Source organism: Aptenodytes forsteri, unplaced genomic scaffold (genome assembly GCF_000699145.1).
Source record: "Aptenodytes forsteri isolate BGI_AS27 unplaced genomic scaffold, ASM69914v1 Scaffold574, whole genome shotgun sequence".
NCBI classification, from domain to species: domain Eukaryota; kingdom Metazoa; phylum Chordata; class Aves; order Sphenisciformes; family Spheniscidae; genus Aptenodytes; species Aptenodytes forsteri.
Window position 1 is genome coordinate 62,722 of NW_008794538.1, and position 9,677 is coordinate 72,398.

General features: G+C 57.4%; 2 protein-coding genes across 2 annotated transcripts in view; both read left to right on the forward strand.

The window, feature by feature from the left end:
* Window positions 1-8,834, forward strand: part of SLC20A1 (solute carrier family 20 member 1) — a 9,944-nt gene extending 1,110 nt beyond the window's left edge. Inside the window, exons 2-11 of the mRNA XM_009272275.1 lie at window positions 7-274; window positions 370-510; window positions 612-697; window positions 2,313-2,409; window positions 4,119-4,238; window positions 5,862-6,110; window positions 6,327-6,876; window positions 6,978-7,163; window positions 7,495-7,579; window positions 8,133-8,834. Coding sequence (XP_009270550.1) covers window positions 7-274; window positions 370-510; window positions 612-697; window positions 2,313-2,409; window positions 4,119-4,238; window positions 5,862-6,110; window positions 6,327-6,876; window positions 6,978-7,163; window positions 7,495-7,579; window positions 8,133-8,294 — 1,944 coding nt within the window. The 3' untranslated portion in view covers window positions 8,295-8,834. The remainder of the gene's footprint in view (window positions 1-6; window positions 275-369; window positions 511-611; window positions 698-2,312; window positions 2,410-4,118; window positions 4,239-5,861; window positions 6,111-6,326; window positions 6,877-6,977; window positions 7,164-7,494; window positions 7,580-8,132) is intronic.
* A 632-nt stretch (window positions 8,835-9,466) lies between these two features.
* Window positions 9,467-9,677, forward strand: part of LOC103893232 (cytosolic purine 5'-nucleotidase-like) — a 4,880-nt gene continuing 4,669 nt past the window's right edge. The window contains exon 1 of the mRNA XM_019475051.1: window positions 9,467-9,490. Coding sequence (XP_019330596.1) covers window positions 9,467-9,490 — 24 coding nt within the window. The remainder of the gene's footprint in view (window positions 9,491-9,677) is intronic.

The following is a 9,677-nucleotide window of genomic DNA, read 5'->3' on the forward strand; positions in this document are numbered from 1 at the left end:
TTCCTCTGGATGCTGGTCCTGGGCTTCATCATCGCCTTCGTCCTGGCCTTCTCCGTTGGTGCCAACGACGTGGCCAACTCCTTCGGCACGGCGGGGGGCTCGGGGGTGGTCCCCCTCCGGCAAGCCTGCATCTTGGCCAGCGTCTTTGAGACAGTGGGCTCCGTCCTCCTGGGGGCCAAAGTCAGCGAGACCATCCGGAAGGGGTTGATCGACGTGGAGATGTACAACTCCACGCAGCAGCTGCTGATGGCGGGTTCGATCAGTGCCATGTTTGGTGAGGAATGGGGGGTCAAAATGGGGGGGGTGGGGGGGTGGTGTGCCCCAAGGTGCCCAGGGGATGGCTTTCTTACCAGGCTTCTCCTCCTCCAGGATCTGCTGTGTGGCAGCTAGTGGCTTCGTTCTTGAAGCTCCCCATTTCTGGTACCCACTGCATCGTTGGAGCAACCATCGGCTTTTCACTGGTGGCCAAAGGGCAAGAAGGTGTCAAGTGGTCCGAGCTGCTAAAGATCGGTAAGTCCAGCTTGTGTGACCACCCCTGTGCATGGCATCTGTGTACCCCCTGGGCTTCCCCTCCCAGCAGCGGGATGCTGATTGTGCCTCTTCTCTCCTAGTGTTGTCCTGGTTCATCTCACCCCTCCTTTCGGGCATCATGTCTGCTATCCTATTCTTCCTCGTCCGGAGGTTCATTCTCCGTAAGGTAAGGGCTTGTCCACCCCATTTTCTGACACCTTGGGGCTCGCGGGTGCTCCCTCATCTGCCCCTTGGACTGGCTGGTTGGCTTATGTGCACCAGAGCTTCTCCAGGCACATCCAACCTTGTGTCAACACTTTGGTGAGCCCTTCAGGCCTCCTTCAGGAGGAGCTGAAGGGATGGGAAAATTAGACCTGTAGCTGCTCCACAAAGTGGAGCCTGGGAGGTGAGGAGGCTTCATTCAACCTCCTCCAAAACATCTGGGCCAGGAGTGTCCTGCCTGGCCTCAACAGAAACGGCTGCGGTTTCCAAGTAGTGAAGTAGCTGAGAACTGATAAGATTAGAGCTTCTTGTCAGGCTTTTCCTAAGTCCTGGTGCAAGGCTGGACCTCCTCTTGTGTCAGGCTGCAGATGAAGGCAATGACCAACAGCGATGGCTTTTTTTAAGCCGGGAGGGCTGGAATTGTCCCTGGTGCTGTGGAAACTGCGCTTTCCTCCCATCTGGGGCCCCAGGTAAAGCGAGGGGCACTCGGGCTGGCTCCAGAGACATGCTCACGCTGTTGGTGTCTGAAAGCCCAGGAAGAGGGATTGGGCACCCAAAGGTGCTTGAAATGGAGGTGGCAGCTTTAGACTTCATGTTTCTGAGATGATGATGACGCTGGAGCGCAGGATGCTGCCTGCCCAGAGCAGGGGTATCCAGCCAGCTGTACAGAGGAACTCCAGCATTTTCCTCTGCATATTTGAGGTTAACTTAAATTATTTTAGGTCTTAGCTCTAACTATTTCTGATTCAAGAGATGTTAAGATCTTATCGCTGCTAGTTTCTACCTGGCAGCCCTTTAAAACAACTCAGTGTCGCTGCTGTCAGAGTAACCTTGCGTAACTGGCCTTTCAAAGCTGGGCCGGCCCTGTCAGGCTTCATTCCGGTGCTGAAGAGTCTGGTTGCTCTGTCCTGCTCAGCATTCGGTAATGCCCGGTGTGTTTGTACTGACGCTAGACCCCGATTGCTGGGCAGCAGCGGAGATTAAGTGCTCCTGCTGCTTGGGTGAGGGCCTCTCTGCGCAGGTATGTGGTCAAATAAGCTGCTTTGTGAGCAATGGGCTTTTTTATTTCATCCAAGTCAGCTGGAAAGAGGTAAAAGCTTTGTCTGACAAATGGTTTTCTCTGAAAGTGCCTGGGGAGTTGAAAGAAATGCAGCTGGAAGCTGTGGAGGTATGCAGGCTGGAGAGCCTCGGGAAGGGTCCAAGAGCCAGGCGGCCCCTGGCTGCGGGTGCGGATGAGATGCTCCAGCCTTGGGAGTGGTGGGACTCTCGGCTGGTCCTGCCCTGGCTCTCTGGGGAGCCTCGTGGGACCCACAGTGTTCTGCCACCTTCTCTGCCCCTAGACTGCTGGGGGGGGGGGGGGCGTTCTGACAGTGGCAGCCCCCTGGGTTATTCTCTAAAAGCTGTCGGGAGCTCTGGCTTTTGGCAGAGCTTGCAGGAGCATGGTATTTGAGTGGCTGTCAGCAGTTGACCGAAGGCACAAACCCCCCCCCTCTAGGGAAGGGGCTGTTGCTTGGCTGCTCCTCAGCTGCTGCACAGCCCTCGAGGTCTGGCTTTCTACAGCGCTGATCCTTGTTTTGCAGGCAGATCCCGTTCCCAACGGCCTGCGAGCTTTGCCCATCTTCTATGCCTGTACCGTGGGGATCAACCTCTTCTCCATCATGTATACTGGTGCACCTTGTAAGTACTCGTCAGAATACTTGAACCTTAATTTTTAAATTCTTTACAAAACCTCCATTAAATGCACGATTTACCCCTTTTTTGCTTTACAGGGCTGAAATCTCCTAGAAGGCGGCTGGCCTGTGCCGGTTACAGAAGGCTGCAGGCTAGCGTGCGCTGAGTTCTGGGCTAGATAGTTGCCCAGCCAAAGAGACCTGCTCAAACTAAATCCCTCCAGACCTTTCTCCTTAGACTTCACAGGACTGGCAGATAACATGACTTCCCCTTCCCTTCTCTTACCTGTGCTAAAACTCAGGTACCCGGCTGCCACTGAAGAGGCTCCTCGGGCTGCTGGTAGCGAGGCTAGGAGCAGGGATGGAGGCTGTGCCTCCTGATTCACCTTGTCCCTAAGAATAAACTAATTATCCTTGGCAAGAAGAGCTGGCACCTGTACTGAGGAGTTTGTATTTCAGTTTGAAAAGCCAAATTGAAATGCTTGTTTGGCTGTTGTGTAGGGGGACAGGTTGTGGGCGCGAGCAGGAGAGGGCTTGGCAGGGGAGGGTGGCTTTGCCTGCGGAGCTAAAGGCTCTGTAACCTCCATCTGCCGGGGTGACTCGGTGTGAGCTGTTTTTGGTCTGAGCATGGGTTTCCTGTTGCGGAGGAGTCGCTGGAGGTGGGGTGAGAGCAGTCAGTGCTTTCTCCACAGGGTTTTCTCTGTAAACAGCGGCTGGAAAAATTTCTGGAGGGATGTCAGCTTCCCTTTCCCTTGGCTTTGCAGCCCGGGGGAGAAGGCAGGGTTGCTGTGGTGCTGCTGGGGGCTCTGGGGCTGCAAAGCAGCAGCAGTGCTGCTCCAGGATGACTTTATCACTTGGCACCTCCAAGGTGGATTCATGTTTATCCTGAGTCCTCAGCTGCAGGAGGGCTGGGTGAGCTCTGTGTTGTTCAAGTGCAGGGTTTGTAGCCTTCAGCGAGCCAGGTTTGGTGTAAGCAAGTAGCTGTGATGTTGCTGTTGGTGCATTAGGAGCAGTAAGTTATTGCCTGCAGCAGAAAATGCAGGAGTTGAGCGGTCGCAAGCACCTGATACCCCAGCTGGGGGCTGCAGCAGGCTGTATAATGCCAAACCTCTGCTAAAAGTCATGCTGCATGTGAAAATGCTTGTAACTAGGTCATGTAACACCTCGGATGCCTTGAAACTTGAGCTTAAGTTCCTAGGGACTTGTGGAGCAGGACAACCGTCTTCCCCCAGCAGCTGGAGGAGTTAATGGAGGTTTGGGGCGCTCTGGTGGGAGCAGCCCAGGTCCTGTGTGTCCTCTCTCTGACCCGGGGAAGTGGCGCTGTCACTGCAGCAGCTGTGCTGGGAGGTTTTTTTTTTTTCTTTGACATTGCAGCAAGTGAGGAGACAAGGGCTGTGAGGAGCCTCCTGTCCCTGCTCAGGGCACACGCTGGTCCCTGCTCAGATTTGGCTGTGGGAGGGAGGGGAAAGTGTCTGCGCGTGTGAAAGATCAGCTTTTGATGGGGGAAGATTGTAACTGGGGGGGGGGGGTTTTTGTGGGTTAAGCTCTCGGTTTCAGTGTGGTCAGTGGTGGCTTTCCGATGGTGTTTCTCCCTGGCAGGCGAATTAGCTCAGTGGTGTTGCAGGTGATGGAGTCCCCATGCCGGGAAGAGCAAAGTCGTATGTCGAGGAGGCTTTTGCCCAGAGGTTTTCAAAGATCCGTTGTTTTATTTCCTAGTGCTGGGCTTTGACAAACTTCCTCTGTGGGGTATCCTCCTAATTTCGGCGGGGAGTGCTGTTGTCTGTGCTCTCGTCGTCTGGTTCTTTGTATGTCCGAGAATGAAGAAGAAAATCGAACGTAAGTAACACCTCTCTCTTTGCAATCCTTTGGGGAAGGGCACGCTCGGACTAACCAACTTCTTTTCCCAGCGGGAGATCTCATTAGCCGCAGGGCTGTTATTAGCAGGGATCCTCAGCTTCAGTTATCGCTTAAGCTGCTCTGCAAACCCTGAGTCACTGGGGCACATCTCATCGAGCTGGACCCTGTGTGCTCCTAACCCGCAGCAGCACCAAAAAGCTGTTCCCTGGGACCCCAAAATACCCCTCGAAGTAGCTGTTGTGCTGCTGAGTGGTGTCTGGGAGCTGATTTCTGAGCAGGGTGATCTCCCCTTGAACTGCATGGGACAGCAGGCAATATTAAACAGCCTGATTTCACTGTTTAATAGAGAAGAAGAGAAGGCAGGAGACAAACCTGCCTGTTAACTGGTGTAACCTTTAATCCTCTGTATACCTGCTGATCAATCTTTGGCCTGGCAGATGCAGATCACAAGTTTAAAGCTGTGTAAGCTGATGAAATCCTTTTTCTGTAGCAAAAAAAAAAAAATCTCTATTGAAAGGCATCCAAAAGAGCAGTCCCAAGTTCTGCCTCCTGAAAAGTACAGGCAGCTCTCCTGGAGTCGTGTGTGGTCTTGCATATAAATTTTGTGTGCAGTCTGAGGCACTTAAGGAACTGGACATGAGGGGATAACCAGTGTCCTTGTCAGACTGGTGTAATTGGGGTGTGACTAACAGCTTTATGGCTGCCTTTGACATTCTTCCAGCTGTTCAAGCTTCAGCTTAACTCCTGCCTGCAAGGCAGGCTCTCCTGCCTGCCAGCCAGGCTCCCCTGCCTGCTAAGGCAGCCCGCCTGCCGGAGAGCATTGCTGGGAGGAGGTGGCGATGCAGGGGCTTGATGCCGGGGTGAGGGGCTGGATGCCACAGCCTGGCCCTTGCAGCGAGCAAACTGGCTGGGCAATGGTCATGTTTGTGACAAGGAGGTGGGTTTTGTTGTTGTCTGAAGGAGCTGACCTCATGTTTTCACCTGGAGGAAACATGCTTTTCCTGGTAGAGGGGGAATAACAGCCTCGGCTTCCAGGGCTTGGTGCTGCTGGCTTGGCTCTTCCAGTGGGACAGGGAACCAGGCTGCCCTCGAGGTGGAGACTGGCTCCTGTTTGGGTCCGTCACCCACCGGTGGGAGCTGGAGGGGAGCCCAGGCGGGTGAGTCCTCCCAGCAAGGCTGGAGCTTGATGGGTTGGCAGAGAAGCTGGGCTCTTCTGAGCACCTTCCCATCAGTTTCAGGGGTTGCAACCACCCCAGAAGCAGGTCCAGAGCATCCCACAGCCTCTGGGAATGGGACGAATATGGCTCGAAGAGGAACCTCTGCTGTAGGAAGAACAGGCATAAAAGCCCCATAATGCTGCTCACCACACCCTGTGTGGGTGGGGGGGGTCTAAAAATAGGGGATGAGCTGGCTTGTGATGGTTTGGCTGTTGTGTCCAGGACAAGGTGTGACTGCCCAGCAGTTTCCAAAGTTCAGGATGGGGGGGAAGCTGTAAACTTTTATTTAGCTGCCATAAATCTGAGTGGTGAGGGGCGTGGGCTTGCTTCTGGTGTTGGGTGTGGTGGTGGGAAGGGGTTTGATGGCAGCTGCCTCCCTTCACAGGAGAGATCAAATCCAGCCCTTCTGAAAGCCCCTTGATGGAGAAGAATATCAGCCCGAAGGAGGACCATGAGGAGCCCAAGGTGCCCCTTGGTGATGCCAAGAGCCCTGTTGCTGATGTGGGGTCAGCTGTGCCCCACCGGGCAGCGATGGAGGAGAGGACGGTCTCCTTCAACCTTGGGGACATGGAGGAGGCCCTGGAGCAGGAGAGGCTCCCCAGCCTTGACCTGAAGGAAACCAGCATCGACAGTGGTGAGTGGGGGGGGGTGTGATATGGGGGTGCTGGGGTGGTCTCCCACTGCCCCAGGCACCCATGGGTGCTAAACCCCTGCTGTCTCTCTTGGCAGGAGCTGTGCGGCTGCCCAATGGCAACCTTGTTGGTGGGGGGGGTGATATGGGGGTGCTGGGGCGGTCTCCCACTGCCCCAGGCACCCATGGGTGCTAAACCCCTGCTGTCTCTCTTGGCAGGAGCTGTGCGGCTGCCCAATGGCAACCTTGTCCAGTTCAACCAGGCCGTGGGCCACCAGATGAGCTCCAGCGGGCAGTACCAGTACCACACTGTGCACAAGGACTCCGGCCTCTACAAGGAGCTGCTGCATAAACTGCACCTGGCCAAGATGGGGGACTGCATGGGGGACTCGGGGGACAAGCCCCTGCGGCGCAACAACAGCTACACCTCCTACACCATGGCCATCTGTGGCATGCCCCTGGACTCCCTCCGTGCCAAGGAGGGGGAGGAGATGGAGAAGCTGACCTGGCCTGTGGTGGACACCAAGAAGAGGGTCCGCATGGACAGCTACACCAGCTACTGCAATGCAGTGGCGGATGCCCACCCAGCTGCTGATGTGGATCTGAACACAGCCCAGGTGGAGATGGGAGTCAGTGACCACAAGGGCAGCAGTAGCTCCCTGGAAGAATGGCATGACCAGGACAAACCCGAGGTGTCCCTCCTCTTCCAGTTCCTGCAGATCCTCACGGCCTGCTTTGGCTCCTTCGCTCATGGTGGCAATGATGTCAGGTCAGTTGGCTCCGCAGGAGCGGTGGGGTTGCTTGCTGGGGCTGGTGCCCACCTTGCCCAGAGCCTCTGGCACTCTAGACCAGCTCTCCTTTCTCTTCCAGCAATGCCATAGGGCCCCTGGTCGCGCTCTACCTGGTCTATCAGACAGGTGATGTGTCTACCAAGGTGGCAACTCCCATCTGGCTGCTGCTCTATGGAGGTGCAGGGATTTGCATTGGCTTGTGGGTCTGGGGAAGGAGAGTCATCCAGACAATGGGGAAGGACCTGACTCCCATCACACCATCAAGGTAAGGTCTGCCTTGAGGCAGGGGAGGCTTCAAGCAGTCCTAGAGCTGCATCCTGCTCCTGGAGCCCCTCTCCATGTTCTCTTTGGGGGTTTCATTGCTTGGGTGGTGGAGCTGGGGCATGTGTGGCCCCATAACACCTCCCAGCATCCCTTGGGGGGGTCAATCTGGGGCTGCTGGGGGGCTGGAGAGCCAAGGGAGGAGCTGACCCTGCTGTGCAGGGTCTGCCTGGGGCGAGCAGTCCCAGGTCTGGCTCGGGCTAAGCCAGCCTGATGTGCTGGGCAGTGCTGGGGGAGGTCTGGTGCCCGGGTTCTCATGTGCTTTCTGTCTGCAGTGGTTTCAGCATCGAGCTGGCGTCTGCCCTGACGGTGGTGATCGCCTCCAATATTGGCCTCCCCATCAGTACAACTCACTGCAAGGTAGGTGGGGGTGGCAGGAGGGGATGGTGCAGGCTTGGCGCAAGCTCAGTGTCCCCCGAATCCTGGTGCTAATAAGGCTAGGCTGGGGGGGAGGTCCCAAACTAGACTGCTGGCTGGCCTTCAGGCTCCAGCTCACACAAATTTGCATCTGAATGCAGGGTGGCAGCAGCTGCCCGGGGCTGGGGGTACTCAAGGAGGGTGATGGGAGAACAAAACCTGCGGCTGCCCAGGGCTGGGGAGGGAGTCCCTGGGTGAGGGGGCACTCAAGGAGGGTGATGGGAGAACAAAACCCCTTTGATGGATCCCTGGGCCAAGCAGCCATGGGAACCCTGGTGCTGCAGCACCCTGTCCCCATCACTGCTCCAGGATGGCAACTCTTTGCCCTCCTCTCTCTGCCTGGGGTCTGCTGGGTCCCCAGGGGCTGGAGCCAAGACCCTTGGCCCCATGGCTGAGGCTTTCCCCGGGCACCCCAGGAAGGGCTGTGGGGTGGTGGACACCCAGTGGGTGCTCCATCCCCCTGCAATGCTGAGCTGTGCCCCGGCTCCTCGAGCAGGTGGGCTCTGTGGTCTCGGTGGGCTGGCTGCGCTCCAGGAAGGCGGTGGACTGGCGCCTCTTCCGCAACATCTTCATGGCCTGGTTCGTCACTGTCCCCATCTCGGGTCTCATCAGTGCTGCCATCATGGCTGTCTTCAAGTATGCTGTCCTGAAGGTGTGAGGGCACTGGGACTCGCCTGCTCCTGCTTCCCTGCTGCCACCCTCCCCTCCAGGAGCTGGGGAGGCTTGTCCCACTGTGGGATGGGGGCTGCCATCGTCTCTGGGGCTTCCTCAGTTCTGCATAGTGTTGTCACTGAAGTATTTTTTTTTTTTAATATAAATGTCTTGGCGCTGAGTTTCTAGAGAGGGGTGCAGTGCTGAGGCTGCCTGCCCCTGGGGTGACTCCCCTGCTGTGCTGTAGCTTTAGATTAGCAGTTATGGGAGGCCACTTTTATTTTTAATGACTTAATTAAGATCCCCTGGCAGTGATTCCTCCTTGAGTAAGGACTGGGGCTGGTCCTTGCCCCTCCTGGGAGGGCTCTGGCCCTGTTGGGGCATCCCCCCCATTGCAGGCTGTGCTGCGTTCAGCTTTGCCTCCATTGCTGTAGTGGTGCAGACACCAGATGTTGCCCAACCATCCTGCTCGGGGGGTCCCTGGGGGGGCAGCCCCCACCCCTCCCCCCCCTCTGCTGCTACCTCGGACTCAATAAAGATTTCCTTCGTATGCCAGTGCTGCCAGTGGTCCTGGGGCTGTGGGGGGTGCCAGGGGGGGGCCCTGTCATGTGCTGCCCCCATGGCCTCTGCCCTGCCCCTCCTTGAACCCACACCCTGGGAGGGAGCTGGGATGGGGGCAGCTGATAAGAGCCTCACGTGTCCCCCAGTATCATGGGACTGGCTGTAAACAGCCCTGGGCTGCTCCTGAGCCCTGCGTGGGGAGGAGTTATCAGGGCCCTGCACCTGGGGGGCAGTTCCTGACCCTGTTACCAGCCCTGTGGCCCCCCCCAGCCCTGGGCTAGGAGCTGCTTCTGCTGTCCCCTCCGTGTCCCCATCCCCAGTGATGCTCCCTCCTGCCCTAGGGGGGGGCCCAGCCCTGGTCAAGGCCAGGCACAGGGACGCACGTCAGCGGGTCAGCACTGAGGTGTTGCAAGAGCTGTGGGTGATTACAGTGGGACCTGGGACTGGCTGTAGGGCGGAGTGAGTGGGGGGCAGCCTGGACACCTGGGGTTTCCTGGGGGTGCTGAGCCCTGCCTGGGCGTAGAGGGATGGGGATGTGGGGACATGTGGGCTTGGGAATGTGCCTCCCGGGGTTTGGGATGTGCCTCATGGAGCTGCATGGGGATGTGACCCACCGGGATGGGGAAGGGCCCCGTGGGCATGGTGAGGAGTCCCACTGGGATGGGGATGTGCCTCTTGGGCACCCATCAGGGTGGGGGCATTTCCCACTGCGACTGGGCTATGTCCCAGGGGACGTGGGTGCCCCCTTCTGTCCCCACCCCTCCGGTCGTGTGAGGTGCCGGGGGTGGCCCCTGGCCCTGGACTCCCTCCCTTGTACGGCGCAGCTCCC